Source organism: Aedes albopictus, chromosome 3 (assembly GCF_035046485.1).
Source record: "Aedes albopictus strain Foshan chromosome 3, AalbF5, whole genome shotgun sequence".
NCBI lineage: Eukaryota > Metazoa > Arthropoda > Insecta > Diptera > Culicidae > Aedes > Aedes albopictus.
Window position 1 is genome coordinate 57844966 of NC_085138.1, and position 16761 is coordinate 57861726.

Here is a 16761-nt window from a genome sequence, read left to right on the forward strand (position 1 = left end):
GCTTTAAACAGCCACCGTCTAGAATTTGAAGCCGCCATTTTGGATTTTAGATCGTCCTTTCGGAAATTGTGGTCGCCATTTTTGGACTCCGGATATCTTCCTTATACCAAATATACTCACTTTTCATAGTTTTAGAACCTAAAACTCCATTAAACAGCCTCCATCTTGATTTGAAGCTGCCATTTTGAGTTTTAGACTGCTATCTTGGATATTCAAGTTGCCATTTTTGGACTCCGGACATTTTCCCCATACAAAACATACCTTTCTTGCATAGTTTTAGGGCCTAAAACTTCGTTATACAGCCACCATCTTGAATTTAGAGCCGCCATTTTGTATTTTAGACCGCTATCTTGGATATTCAGGTTGTCATTTTTAGACTCCGGTCACCTTCCATATACAAATTATAATTATATTGCATGGTTTTAGAATCAAAAACTCCACTTTACAACCACCATCTTGAATTTGGAGCCGCCATCTTGGATATTCTGGTCACCATTTTTGGACTTCGGACATCTTGCCCATACAAAATATTCTCTAAATGCATTGTTTTAGAGCCAAAAACTCCACTAAACAACCGCCATCATGAATTTGGAGCCGCCATCTTGGATTTTAGACCGCCATACCAAATGTACCCATATTGCATGGTTTTAGTGTCTAAAACTCCTTTAAACAGCCTCCATCTTGAATTTAAAGCCGCCATCTTGAATTTCAGAACGCCATCTTGAATGTTCAGGTCGCCATTTTTGGACACCGGGCATCTACCCCATACAAAATATACCCTTATTGCATGGTTAAGGGCCTAAAACTCCGTTATACAGCCGCCATATTGAATTTGGAGCCGCCATCTTGAATTTAAGACCACCATCTTGGATACTCAGATCACCATTTATGGCCTCCAGACATCTTCCCCATACAAAATATACCCTTATTGCAAGGTTAAGGGCCTAAAACTCCGTTATACAGCCGCCATATTGAATTTGAAGCCGCCATCTTGAATTTTAGACCACCATCTTGGATACACAGATCGCCATTTCTGGCCTCCAGACATCTTCCCCATACAAAATATACCCATATTGCATAGTTTTAGTGCCTAAAACTCCATAAAGCCGCTATCTTGAATTGGAGGCGCCATCTTGGATTTTAGACCACCATCTTGGATGTTATGGTCGCCATTATTGAACTCCAAACATCTTCCCCACACAAAATATACCCATATTGCAGGGTTAAGGCTTAAAACTCCATTATACAGCCGCCATCTTGAATTTAGAGCCACCATTTTGGATTTTAGACCGCCATCTTGAATTTCGGACCGACATCGTAGAATTTTCGGTCTCCTGTGTTAATATCCGCAAAAAAATTGTCAATCATGCTGAAGGTTACAAAAATCGCCGCAGTTTGATGTGTCGCATGATGGGGCTTGGTTCAGTTTTTTATGTGACCAGTTCTACCGGTGCAGGTCCGGATCACTCAAATGGCCATAACTCCGGAACGCCTTGACCGATCCGGACCATTTTTAATAGCAAACAATGCAACAATGCGTGCAGCTTTTTGAATATTTTTTAACCATTTTCACAAACACCCATTTGAAAAGTTAGCCGTGACTCTATATGAAGATTTGATATCGAAAAATGACGTTTTAGATGAAATTGAAAAACTGTGCAAAGTTTCAGATATTTTGAAGTGGTCGCTCAGGATCGACGTGCATGCCTCCGTGGAATCCCTCATATAATGACAGATGTATTATCCTGGTCTGACCCAAAACTATCATCACTCGCATACCGTTTTAGAGCTGCTAGCTCAAAGTCTAAGGACTATGCTGCCGTGTACAGAATTGCTGCCCCATGTTCTATGGTAATCCACATCAATATGGGACAACTTTGCTGCGCACGGCAGTATGTCTATACTACCGCCACAAACGAGAAGATTATGCTTCAATGAACGCAACGCCAGATGAGGGTGACTCCGATTATGATCAGATGAACTCACGAAATCTAGTATCGAGTAATAGTAAACGACAAACATGCTTGGCTAAGTGGAATAAGACTGTCAAATTATTAGCATATAGCAAAACAAAATAAATACCTATTTGATGTTTAAGCTGAGGCTGTTTCGTTTACAAAAATATAATGAATGCATTTTGGAGATTTGTTAATACAGTGTGTTACTACAACCTTCATAAAGTCTATCGGCAAGCAGCAATTTGGTTATTCTGAGATTCACGCTACAGCTCTTGATCATGAAATGCTTGGAATGGTGAATAATGTAAGTGTGTGACATCTTCAATACCAACATTCCGAGAAATAAGCAGCAGCATATTTTGCCCCATTATCCTCTAGACTTCGTATTTTTTACATCTTTTATGTATACTCATTGGAATCAGAATGTTATTATCTGAGTGTCATATTCTATTCACTGCAATGGAACACCTAGATTATTCTTTTAGGGGAATTGAGGTGAAACAGGCTTTACACCCCGCCAAAGAGATGTAGTAAGTACGCTGAAGAGGTGTAGTAAGTACATTCGTTTAGAAATTATATTTCAAACAAGCTATTTGTCAGCTTATATGGTCATTCAAACTTTTGGTTGTTTTTTCATTTAACCCCATTGTACCCTAAATTTCCAAATTTCATAGGATGGAGAAATACGACTAATTGGCTCTTCATCGATATAAACTCACATCATGCATAGACATTTTAAGTTAAAGTTGTTTTAATTTGAAAACAATAAAAATTAAATTTATAGGGGAATTTGGGTAAACTAAGCTCTTAAACTATATGCTGCCACCACCTCCCGTCTATGAGGCTATGCGCAAACAACATTTGGGATATTTTCGGAGTGTATAAGCAATGGCTCATCATTTGGAAACGTTTGGAATCGGTAGTATTAGGATGAGAACTTCTCATATTTGTATGAGTGAAAACTCAAGCATTACCAATGCTTTGACATCGAACTCGCCAATAATGCGTGTGTGTGTATTCGATCATTTAATTAGTTAAATGTCACGTAAAAAATCATTAACCTTCATCCAGCCAACGTACATTTTCCACCTTCGGAAAAGCACAAAAATGGTCATATCTATTTTATTTTTCGATGAATTTTGATGAAATTTTCACAACTTCCCGAAAAACTCTTCTAGTTTATTATGCCGGAGACATGAGTACCTGGTCCACATAGTTCCGGAGTTATTCCGGATTATCTTGGGGCACCAAAATTGGTCACATACTTTGCGCAACGTATATCTCAAGATCCCGATGAGGTAGAAGTATAGTGTCTTCGGTGAATTTGTTCAGCAGGTTAAGAACTAACTGGCAACAGTGACTTTGGTTCGCGATTCGGCCACAAGACGGCGCCAGTGTCAAAAATGTTCTAACCCTCATATCTCGGAAACCTGATAAGCTAGAATGATGCTGTATTCGGCAAAATTCTTCAGCAAGCTCAGAACTATCTGATAGTAAGGTCTTTGGTTTGGGATTTATCCGCTAGGTGGCACATTGTGTCTGAAAAATTCTAACACGTATATCTCGATACCCTAATGAGGTACAAGCAAAGTTGTTCAGCAGGGTAAGAACTATCTGGCAATGGCGTCTTTGGTTCGAGAATCCGCTAGGTGGCGCCAGAATCAAAAATCTTTAAACTTCTATATCTCAGAATCCTGATAAGATAGAATGACGCCGTCTTCAACAAAGTTCTTCAGCAAGCTACAAACTGTCTGATAGTTGAGTCTTTGATGCGTGATTTATTCGCTAGGTTATTCGCTACACCGTCTTTTACCCCCTGCAGACAAATTTTGTCACCCCACAATATTGCTCCCTTTTCTCTTCTGGGAATGTCTCCGGGAATTTCTACAGGAACTCTTCTGGGCATTTTTCCAGGAATTTCTCCCAGAATTTCTCTGGAAATATCTCTGGGAATTCTTCCGAAATATTTTCCAGGATTTCCTCTAGGACCCACATCAGGAACTTCTGCGGAGATTCCTTCAGGAATTTCTTCGGAAGTTTCCCCAGGAATTCTTCTGGGAATTTCTCCAGGAGTTCTCCAGGAATTCCTCTGGATTTCCTCAGAGAATTTTCCCAGGCATACCTCCATGAGTTCCTCCGGGAATTACTCCATGAATTGCTCCGGAATTTTACTCGGTTAATGAGTTGAGCTCTAGGCGGGTCATGCGGAGATGTTGGACAGTCATGCTGATCGTGATCATTCAAACCTTCAACCTATCTACCTTCAAATGCCGTTTTACAAGTTTCTATGGGCATTAACAGCTTCGACAGTGAAATCAAAACGGGTAGTTCATAGCTTTAACTGCATCAAAATTGTACTCTGTTCGAGTATGTACAAAAAACATTTCATATCTAAATCACCACGCCAAATCACCTTGATGGCAGTGAAGGCCAAATCACTTATAAATATTTATCCAAGTGTAACGAACACCACTCCGCAGTTGACATAGGTTAATTATCAAGATCACACCGGTCAGTAGGTTTACTGAGTTGATGCTGATTGGCATCAACTACGCCGAAACTAGAAGTTCATTCTCAATTTTATTTTTGATTGCAAATTACGATTTCCTTCCACTTTGCAGAAACCGATTACCGCACGGTAGTGTGGCCAAAAACTCATAAATAATAGCACCGATTTCAGATGCCGTTAATTAATTCGTGTCCGCGTCCATACGCAAGTGGTCGGCCAGCATGGCGGCAGTGGTTCTAGCATTTCTCCTTTTTACGACGTTCTTTTCCCTGCTAGTGCTGATCCGTCGATATGTGATTGATAACCGGTACGCATTAAAAATCCCAACCGTGTCCCCGGTGCACCCACTGATTGGACACTGCGGCCTATACATGGGTAAAAACACCCGACAGGTGTTTTGGTTGATGGCGAAGTGCTTCCGAGTGGTCGACCGGTTGTCTAAGTTGCGTTTCGCGACGATTCCGGTGCTACTGGTGAACCACCCGGACCTGATCCAGGAACTGATGACCCGTCCGGAGTTGTACGACAAACCGTTCTTCTACGAGTACATGGGCCTCGGCAAGGGGCTGATAACGGAACAGAGTAAGATGACTGTGACTGGTGATGGAAATTAGGGAGCCGGCTAATTGATGAGTATTCCGTACCGAAATTGCAGGGGGCCAAATGTGGCGACGGAGCAGAAAGTTGCTGAATCCCACTTTCAGCACAAGGATACTGAACGAGTTCGTTCCGATAATGGACGCGCGAGCTCGGAAGATGATTGGGAGCCTGGCGGAACTGGCGGACGGCAAGACGGAATTCGATATCTTGCCAATCACGGCTCAGTGCACATTGGAAATGGTGTTCAGTACGACGATGGGCTGCCGGATGGAGGAGCGGCAGGGCGAGCGGGAGTACGTCCGTTGTCTGGAAGGATTGATGACGTGCATAGGCGAAAGGATGCTGAATATAGATAGGTATTTGGGACCGGTGTATCGTTTCACGAAGGCGTATAAGGTGGACAAAGTTTGCCGGGACACGTGCAACGGGTTCACGGAAAAGGTATGACAGAATATTCATTTGGCAGCGAATGATTATTCCTGATGGATTGATGTTTCCAGATTATTCAGGAGAGGAAGCATGAGATGGCGTCGAACAATAATAACATTATCGACGAACGGTTGTCATCGGGGGAAATGGATGAGAGTCGGGCCAAGTCTTTGAACTTTTTGGACCAAATTCTCACAATTCGGAGACCGGACGGAACAAATTTTCCCGATGATGAAGTGTCTGATCATCTCTACAGCATCGTGGGAGCGGTGAGTTATTTGCTTTTGATAGCTTGATAGAAAATTGAACTTGACGAATTTTGAATTTTCCGAGCAAATGTTGCTGTGCTTCAGTGTTGGCTAATCATCTTCTTAGAAAGAAAATTAAGAAGTTTTTGCATTGCACTGGGAAATTATATAAGATACTAAAGAGTTTCCTATACTTCTTTAATCATCCTAATTGGAGCCAAAGCTTGCTTCTCAGTTTAGTGAAAAACACCACCCAACTAACATTTTTGCTGTACAAGGGTTTAAGGGAGCTTTCATAAATAAAAAATTAATAAAATAAAATATAAAAAGTATTGCTGAGCATTGGTTACAAATAGTAAACAAAATTGAATCGAATGAATCTCAAGTGTCGATTGGGTTGAAAGATCCTCAAAGAAAACCGAATCAGCAACGCTAAAGCTAGTGAGCTCTGATATATACATAGTTCTTGCCACAAGTTTTATGCTTCTACCTCAGCTATACGCAAATGGCGTAGCTAGGATTTTTTCCTGGAGGCGGGCCAAGAGGGGCCTGACTTGAGATGACTTTTAAGCGGCATGGTCGCCCGATATGTGAATATGAAAATCGGCATTGCAATTTTGAAGAATTAAAATTATTTTATAGAGTTGTTCCTATAGTTTCGTAAACTATATGAGGATGAGCAATTCCTCCAGGAATTTTGCAGTGATTCCATCATAGGTTTCTCCAAGAATTCTTCTAGAATTCATCTAGGAATTACACCAGACATATCTTCGGGGATTTATCCTGGGATACCTATAGAGGTTCCTGCAGTGATTGTTGCAATGCTGTTTTCGGGTTTTCCTTTAGGAATTTCTCCAGAGATCCTTTAAGGTATTCCTTCACAGATTTCTGCAGGGATTTGTAACCGTTCGCTTATTTTCTCTAGAGATTTATTAATACTCGGCGGCTTACGCGCCACTCTCAAAGAGAGACCACCGGTCGTGTTTGATTTGCCCGACTTTTGCAAGAGACTAGTATCTCAGAGGATTTTGTAACGGTTTACGGAAATTCGGCAGAACTTCTTTAAAGACGAAACCCAAACTCAATCTCTATCAAAATAGCACAAAATCTTAGGGAAAACCGAATAAAAACAACCAAACTAATACGAAATACACGTAATAAAACATAGTGAGTAAATTTATTTAAAAAAACTGAAGTAAACGCAATGGAATTCAAACCTAACTAAACTTTAAAATTACACAATTTATTTAAAAGAAACTATAAACATTCATTCGGGTTGGACACATACAAAAACGTACGGAAAGGAAAAGTTTCATGGCCATGAACACAAAATGACGTACCTGCGCAGGTTTTACTCGATGAACCTCGATGCTGGCGGGAATGAAGCTTCGCTGACTCGAAGATGGCGATAGAAGGCTTCGGCGATGGCGGTGGCTTGATATCGGCCATCGGCGTGTCCGGGGACGAACACGAATGGACCCGTGCGCGGTATGGCCGAAGTATCGGTGCGGAGGGAGTGGCGGCTGGACGAAAGCTTCCGATTTTAAACTCCGAGAGTTGTCGAATCCCGGGAAGATCCTCTTCCGGTCGACAGGAAGGCAACAGAGCCCAGCGACCCGGCTTCGCGTACTAAGATTCCTGCTATGGCCGAGCGGGGAATGCTACGCTTCCTATCTTCCGATTTCGGATCTGGTTCGTGGCGTGCATTTGACGACACGCAAAGACGAACCGACTCTCGTGCTCCGGTCCACGGGAAATGACGGACGGGACCTTACCTTCGGCGATTAGCGACCGACGGGAGATCTTCGCTACAAGAAAGATCGAGCGACTTCACTCTCGCCTCCGTTTGGCTACCCTTTACAGGCGGGCCTTAGCTGGGCACACGGGTCGCGATCCTCGAACTAGAATGGCGGTTCACTCCGCCAACGGAACTCCATTTCGGCGATGATGACCACCGTAGAACGCACAAAAATCCAGCCGTACGAAAAAAGCGCCACAGCGCTGGAATGTCCAACGCGAAATCACATTAAAACTTAGAAGCCGAGCTCATTTAATTATTCATAGTTACCTTTTTAGATATTTATACAAAAACACAATAAAACTGGCAGAATACGCGAATAAAAACGGACCTCAGTCCTCTATGTACAAAAAAAAACAAAAGAAACGTTTAACACTATTTTCAATAAACTCACTCACTAAACTTTTTACCAAAAATGCAGAAATTCAACATAAAACTCAAACTCAAATCAAACGGAACTAAACTTTTTCTTAATTCGCGCACTTCTGCTCTCCAGCCGATCTCGCAGCGAAATGCCAGAGTCGAAGTTGCGCTTCGTCCAAGAAACTGCCTCTTTTCAACATGAATTCTATTCGATTAGTCAAGTATTATTAAAAATCGCGCCAACTGATCTCAGATGGCCGCGAAGAATATTCCGCGCCATCAAAATGTCTTATAAGCTACGTTTCTTATTTATACGTTACATAACTTAGTCAGGACACAAACCATACACGAACGATATTCTCAAATGTTCAAATTCAAAGTTGAAGAAATTCCAATTGGATTTCACTTGAAAAGATAAAAACGTCAAAAGCTACAAATTAACTAAAATAATCATCAACAATAATAATAATAAAAACAATTTCAAAATAAACATTTCAAATATTCAAATAATGTAAAAATTCAATTTACCTGAATCCCAACTTTATTTTGCTTAAAAAGATAAAAAACGTCAAAACGTTACAGATTTCTTCATATATTCCTTCCAGAAGTTCGCTAGATATTGCTCCAGGAATTCCATTTGGAATTATTCGAAATATTTCTGCAGAAATATGTATGTGTTCCTGAAAATGTTATCAGGGATTATACACAAATAAGTCCACATTAAACAATTTGTACAAAAACACATTTAGAAGTCCATCCAAATATTCCTTCAATACTTTTCTATTCAGGAAATTCTACAGAAGTTCTTCTAGAAATTCGCTAAGAAAGTTCTCCTGAGATTCCAAAGGAATTCTTCCCGGGATTCCTCGTGGAATTTCTTAAGAAATTTCTCCAAGTATTCCTCCGGAGTTCACCCCGGGAATCCTTTCTGTGATTCTTTCAGCTGCAACTTGCGGAATTAATTCAAAAATGCATCCAAGAACTTTTTTTGAGATTCCTTGATTGATTCCTCCTGGAATTGTTTCACAATCTACTCCTCTTGGGATTGATTCCGAGATTCCTCTTAGGGTTTCTCCAGGAACTGCTATAGTTATTCCTCCAAGAGTTCCTCTACGTACTCTTTTTCAGCTTCTTTCAGGATTTCTCCAAGAATTTCAGCGGTTTCTTCAGTACTTCCTTTTGGAATTCCTTCAGAAATTCAACCTTCAATTTCTTCAGGAATGCGTCCTGGGATTTCTCCAAAAAAAATGTTCAACGAATTCTTCCAGAAACTCATTTAGCAATTGTCCCTTGATTCCTCTGGGAATTCCTGCAGAGATTCCTGTAACAATTCCTACAGGGATTCGTCCAGGGATTCCTCCAGAAATTTTTTGAGGAACTCCACCAGGAATTCTCCCAGGGATTCTTCCTGAATGCTTTCCAGTGATTATTCATGAAAATCCTCTAGGAATTCCTTTAGGGATTTTTTTAGGGGTTCCCCTTGGAATTTATACAGGAATTCTACCAGGAGTTCTTACAGCCATGTCTTCAGGAATTTCTCCAGGGGTTCCTCCAGACATTCCTTCAGAAATTCTTCCTCTTGGGAATCCTCTAGGAATTGCTCTTGGAATTCCGTCAGAAATTATTTTGGGAATACCTCCAGGCATTCCTCCCGGAGTTCTCTTCCAGGGATTTCTATAGGGATTCCTAAAGGGATTGATCCTGGCATTCTCCAGGATTTCATTTAGGCAGTCACCCAGCAATACCTTTTAGAATTTCACCAGGAATTACCCCAGGATTTTTTTTTCTGAAATGCCTCCAGGAATTGGTCCAAGAATTCCTTCAGAAACTTCTGTAGAAATTTTTCCAGGAAATCCTCTAGAAAATCCTCAAGAAATTTCCTCGGGAATTCCTCCCGGAATTTATCCAAGAATTATTCGAAATATTCCTCCATGCTTTTCTTCAGAAACTCCTCCAGGAAATCTACCAAGAATACCTCCAGGAATTTCTTCAAGAAATCCTCCAGGAACTTCTCCAGAAATTGTTCTAGGAATTCCTTTGGAAATACTTAAAGCAATTCCTCCAGAAATTTCTTCAGAAAATGCTTCAGGAATTCCATCGGGAATTCTTCTAAGGTTTCCTCCAGGAATTTCCCCTCTAAGTATTCCTCCAGAAATTCATCCAGGAATTATTTCACGGACTCCTCCAAAAAATTCACCAGGGATTCCTCCAGGAATTTAACAGTGTTCTTCTAAAGATTCTTCCAGAGTTTCGTTCAAGAATACCTCCGATGATTCCTCCACAACTTCGTTGAGAATTCCTCTAGGAACTTTTTCAGGGATTCATCTAGAGAATCCTCCGGGAATTCTTCCAGGGTAAGTTCCACGGAATTACCTTAAGAATTCCTCTATGGATTTTTCCAAGAATTTTCTCTGGGAAATTTCTCCAGGGATTCCTAGGAGAATTTCTCTAGTTTGTGCTCCAGGAATTCATCCAGTGATTCCTGCAGAATTTCTCAAGCGGTTTTTTTTCGGAAATTTCTCCAGGGATTCCTCGGAGAATTTCTCTAGTTTATCCTCCAAGAATTCCTCATTGAATTTATGTAGAGATTCCTCCAGGAACCCCATTGGAGAGGGCCTATCCATAAACTACGTAGACTCTTAGGGGGGACGGAGGGGGGGGGGGGTCTGGTCAAAATATACGCTCCATACAAGTTTTGAAAATTTCGTATGAACAAAAGTCTACGAGGGGGAGGGGGGTTTGAGATGGGCAAAAATAAGTCTACGTAGTTTATAGACAGTGCCAGATTTTCAGGAATTCTTACAGGCATGTCTCCAGAAATATCTCCAGAGGTTTCTCCAGACATTTCTTAAGGAGTTCCTCTAGGGATTGATCTATGAATTTCTCCAAAAAAACTTTGAGGAATAACTCCAGGCATTCCTCCTGGAGTTCCTCCAGGGATTTATCCAAGCATTCCTTCAAGATTTCATTCAGGTACTCTTCCAAGAGTATCTTTAAGAATTCCACCAAGAATACCTCCAGGAATTACCCCGAGTATTTCTACAGCAATTTCTCCAGAAATTGATCCAGAAATTCCTCCAGCAATTCCTTCAGGAATTTCTCCAGGAAGTCCTCCAGAGATTCCTTCAGAAATTCTTTCAGGTACTTCTAATGGTTTGGGCTTGCAGTCACAGAAATAAGTGTTCTTCAGAAAATCCAAGCCCGAGGATCGAAACGTCGGCGATGAAATAAAAGAACCAACGCTTGTTTTGAAGCTTATTTCTGTGACTGCAAGCCGAAACCATTAGAAGTCCCACCAAAATCAGTCATTCAAGAAACAATTCTTTCAGGTATTTCTTCAGGAATTCCTTCAGGATTTCTCCGGGAGTTCTTCCAGGGTTTGCTCATGGAATTTAACCACGAATTTCTAGGAGTTCGTCCTGGGATTCATTCAAGAATTTGTCTAAAACTTCCTCCAGATTTTGTTCCAGGCATTCCTCTTGAGGTTCCTCCAGAAACTGCTTCAGAGATTTTTCCATTGATTCCTTTGAGAATTCCTCTAGGGAATCCAAGAATCCAAGAATTCCATCCAGGTATACTTTCTAAAACTTCTCTAGGGATTCTTACAGGTTTTGCTCCAGGCATACCTGCAGGAATTTCTCTAGGAATTTCTCCAGGAATTCCTTCAGGGATTGCTCTGGGAGTTCTTTCAGGGATTGCTCCAGGAATTCCTGTAGTTTTTCTCCAGAAATTCCTCTCGTACTTGCATGCAGTTAGCAACGGCTCCCATCTACTTAGAATAGAAAATCAGGACATTTAATGTATTTCACGAGAATCAGTAAAACTCATCGGATTTGTTAAGAAAATTAGACCAAAATAAGTCCAAGTTCTGGACATGTCCTACTACATCAGTATGGATGGTAACCCTACTATAAGCGCTTTGAGATATTTCTCTAAGATTTTTTTCAGAAATTCACCCAGAGAAGAGCCTTCTCTTCCGGAATTATCCCAGGGTTTTCTTCCAAAATTTCTTTAGAAAATCCTCACGAATTCCTCTAATAAATCGTTCTTAAATTTCTCCAGAAATTATTTTTTAATACATTTCAACTATTTACCCTGAATTCCTTCAGGTGAATTCCATTTTTTTTATTCAAGAATTACATCACTTGTGAGTTTTCCGCAAATACCCCCATGAAATTCTCTAAGAATTTCTCTAGGGATTCCCTTCAAATATTCCTACAGGGACACCTTGAAGGGTTTCTCCAGTAATTGTTTCAAGGCTTTTACGAGAATACCTTCAAACATTCTTCCAAGAATCCTTCCGGGAATACGTCGATTGAAATTTTTATGAGATTATGTTCTGAGATAAGCATATGCAGTATAGGAGGCTATAATTTGTTACGATAGTTTTGTAGATATTAACAAGAAAAAATATTATAAGCTGCAGAAGAATAAAATCTTAATCTTCCAGAAGTTGGTCACCACTACCAGCTGATTTGTGTAGAATAGACGAGGTTTCTCTCAACGTAATGTACAAAAAACAACGATTAGTTATAAAAGGTAGTTGGTATAAATTTGTTAAGGCTGCTCCAACCCCCTCCTTACCAACAAGCTGGCTACGCCCTGGTCTTCTTTTTTTTCTTTTTGGCGTGACGTCGAAACTATGATAATGCCTGAATCTCAGATTAGAGTATAATGAGAACTTTTGAAGATATTATAACTTCCTCAATGGCTATTTGAACGTGTACATTGTTTGATAGACGCGCAAATGCTCGAAGCCCAAGAATATCAAGGAAATTTATAGTGACCGACTAGAAATCACCTTCAGCGTGGTTTTAATAGATACACTCGCGTTTACTTTAGCTATGTGGTCCTTTCTTATTATGTGACATTTATTTTCTCTAGGGGCTCCAAAACTTCTGGTGGAATTCCACTGCAAATTCTGACACATTTTTTCCATGATACTTGAATTCCACAAGGGAACACTAAACAATATTTTGCAGTAATACTGCTCGAAAATTCAGAGGTTCTTTGGGTACCCATCAAAGAATTTCTTTCAAAACTGTCATTCCTCGGCGATTTAAAAAAGATGTTTTACAAAGTAGTGCTAATTAAATTTTTTTTTTATCTGTATAACCGAGATTTTTAGCCTTAGGCTAGTTCATCTCGGGACCCACACTTTACTTCCCTTCCGAAGGAAGAACTCACATTTTGTGAGTATGTCGGGAGTAAGATTCGATCCCAGGTCCTCGGCGTGACAGTCACGGGCTTTAACCATCACACCGGATCGCTCCACACACTAAATACATAATTCTTGTTATATCATACTTCCAAACAAAATTAACAAAGTAAATAACATTGACCATTTTGTACAACGATCTTGTAAAGTGTGACAAGTTGAGAACAGTCTCCAATAAATATCAATTTAAACACATAATTTGCCAAATAATTCTCTATTATAGATCTATATTTGTCTTTAAGACAGTGATTTTACGATTTTTGTCTAATTTTCCTAAGTAATGAAACATTTTCGGCTATACCATGTAAAATTTGACGTAAAGTTACACAAACTCTTTCACTTTCAGGGCAGCGAAACATCCGCCTTGACGATATCCTACGCGTGTCTATTCCTCGCGATGGATCACCAAATCCAAACCAAAGTATCAACCGAAATCAAACAAGTCTTCCCATCACGCAACACTGAAGTAACCCCAGAGACCCTAAAGCAACTTGCCTACATGGAGATGGTCCTCAAGGAAACACTCCGACTTTGTCCAGCAGTACCCTTTGCCGCCCGCAGTAACGAAACTCCCATCAAGTTGGACGGCGTCCATATCCCACAGGGGCAAATCTTCTGCTTTAATTTCTATACCCTCCACAGGCGAAAAGATCTCTGGGGCGATGACCCGGAGCGATTCGACCCGGAACGCTTTAGCACAGAAGCCAGTCAAAATCGCCACCCATACGCCTACCTACCCTTCAGCGGGGGATTCCGCAACTGTATCGGAGGACGTTACGCCCTCAACTCGCTCAAGATAATGCTACTTAGGATACTTCAAAACTTTCACATCGACACCAGCCAGAAGCGGGAAAATATGCGCTTTCGATGGGCCATCACCATGAAGCTCGTGGGACCCCATGCGGTTCTACTGACGAGACGTGACCTGTACCAACAAAATCCCCCCAGCAGCCAGCCCCAGCAGTAGTGCAGCGCGGGATCTCTGCCAATAAACATTGCGTCCGCTCCGCTTCCGTGCAGCTCAAGAAGAATCCTTTAGAATTCAATTTCTGTCATCGCACGCTGCGCTCGTATGTTTGGTGTCAGGTCCAATTTAAAGCTTTGCCGATGCAACGATTTCGACATAACTTTCCCTTCGTCCTCTTCGTTGCGATCTAGCAGCCAGCGTCCACTCAGCACGATACAAACAACCCTTTTCCTCCTGAACCATGGTCCGGGGGATTGCTGGCCAGCATCGACGACCGACGGCGAACAGCAAGCAGCTAGCAGCGAGCGGTGGTAGCAACATTCCGAAAACGTTTGTCATATCTCTTCGCACACCATACATATTTTTTACTCTCCCTCCACACGATGATGACAATGACGATGGGAGGTTTCAGATGGAAACTGCGTTACTGGGATGCATTCAAAGGGGTGATTTAATCTAAGTTTGTGAATAAACGTTGATGATGTGAAATGGCTGGAAGATTACAACCTCATTCAGTACGGTTGATTAAAATAAAGACATAATATAAATAAACATTTGAATTTTAGTGAAGATTATTTTCTCACATGCATATCAAGAGAGTCCAAAAGGGTTAAAGTGGCTTCCCGAAGGTCTAAGGGGCATTTAGGGGATCTCATGGGGTTTCAGCGGTGCTTCAAGGGGTCTCAAGAGACTTGGGAGCCTAGGATTCTTTTCTAAGTGAACCACATCCGAACACCAGTGTGTAATTACCATATTTGGCACAGGGAGGTGACAAAGTACCGGAGCATACGTAATTGCGCAAGCAGAGTAAGCATAAGCGTGATAGAGGCATAGCAGTGGACTCTGCTGGGCCTCTTCAGAAATTACATACGTCCGGAAGCAATTCTGTACAAGCGAAACGGCACCGCTTCCAAAGTTAGGAGTGTCTCGGGCACATCAGGAACGACGCCAGTAAGTCAGCAAACAAGCTACAGGAGGTTGAACAGGAGAAGAACGAAGCGGCGCAGCGCCAGCCGAGCAACCTCAGATGACGGGCGCAGTCCTCACGCGGGCGCTGAACCGCAACAGGAGCATGCTACCTAAGATAGTGGTAGTTGCCGAACGGCTGGACGAGATGATAGACTTCACGAGCGGGCAGCAAGGACCTGAAATAGGGCTAGCAAAAGCTCCACAAATCGCTAGCTCTGGCCAAGAAAGAGTACGATCTCCTGGTCGTACCTCCACAGTACGGAGCGACGCGCTGGTCTTCTAAACTGAGGCGGATACATACGCCGAGGTGCTGAGGGCCATGCGAGGCGGATGTAAAAAGTGTCCGGCACGCCTGGACTGGAGAGATGATGCTACAAGTGTTGAAGAAGGAGGCGGCCAAAAATGGCACTTTCTACATGGCACTACCGCAGGAGCTATTGGGCAAAAAAGTGCAGATGAGAGCCCTAACGGCGGAGGCAACTCTCCAGTGTGTAAACCAGGACGAGATCACCGACGCACGAGATCGATGACCGACAGGCGGGTACAGGATCAACTCCAACCCCTCACAGAATTGGGGGTCATGATCGACGATAAGCTGAAACTCGAAAGCCACGTAGAATATATCTGCAAAAGGGTCACCATGACGATAATGGCATTATCAGAGATAATGTCAAATAGCTCGGCAATAGTATCGAGTAAGCGTAAACTGGTCGCGATAGCAGCGGACTTCAAACAACGGTATGGCACCGCTGCGTGGTCGAATGCGCTAATGGTCAATCGAAACGTGTTACCATTCGGGTAATCAGATGGTAGAGATAAGAGAAACTTTAGAAACCATATCACTGTTCACCATGAATTATCACCCAATAGGGTGAGTATAACAGTTATAAATTTAAAAAATATGTATATAGCTGGGTAAGCCACTCCCAAAAATATCAACCACCAAGTTGAATTAGAATAACTTATTGTATTAACACTCCATACAAATGTACACATGACATATGACAACGGAATCCCGGGATGACAGAAGGATAAGGTGGGCATTGGAAATGTGAATATGATGTAGGGACAGGAAAAATGGACAACGATAGGCTTTGGGAGGTGGATGAGGATCTTGGAAAGGTATATACAGGGTTTGGAGCAAGATATCCGGTCTTTTCGACTCGAACCTCTGGAGTGAACAGATCAAGTTATCAAGTTTCTTAATGTAAAGTCTTGAGAAGAGTTTATCTACGAATAGATAGCTTGCATTTAAGAAGAGTACCGTCAGTATTCAAAGTCAGAGAACAAAGGTAAGTGGTGCAAATATTAGACCAAAGAGTCTGGTAATAAGTAAGAAACTGTCTTAGGGGCTGTCCATTAATTACGTAAGGGAATTTTAGCGTTTTTCTGACACCCCCTCCCCCCCTTGTAAGAATTTTTGTATGAAATCCCAAAAATTTTTGTATGGTGCGTAAGATTTCTCAAACCCCCCCTCCCCCGATAAACCCTTACGTAATTAATGGACGGCCCCTTACTTGTGTCCTCTAAATCCTAAGCCCCCATCCCTCGTGTTGCCATAGGACCCATTGGTTTCCGGCTGAGATACCCCGATCAGGCAAGTGCAGCCTAAAACCGACGGCGACATCGGCACGTCTGCCGGTAGTAAAATAGGCACGCTATCCGGCCACCATCTTGCACCTGTACTCCCGCGATACTATCA

General features: G+C 41.8%; 2 protein-coding genes across 2 annotated transcripts in view; both read left to right on the plus strand.

Moving 5' to 3' along the window:
• Positions 1 to 16761, plus strand: part of LOC109426949 (zwei Ig domain protein zig-8) — a 569430-nt gene that overhangs the window by 323010 nt on the left and 229659 nt on the right. The gene's annotated exons all lie outside the window — the stretch shown is intronic.
• LOC109411363 (cytochrome P450 4c21) lies at positions 4529 to 14620 on the plus strand. Its single transcript, XM_062856536.1, has 4 exons — positions 4529 to 5049; positions 5123 to 5508; positions 5568 to 5765; positions 13470 to 14620. Exons 1-4 carry the CDS (start codon positions 4689 to 4691, stop codon positions 14088 to 14090), a joined length of 1566 nt encoding a protein of 521 aa, XP_062712520.1. The 5' UTR covers positions 4529 to 4688; the 3' UTR covers positions 14091 to 14620.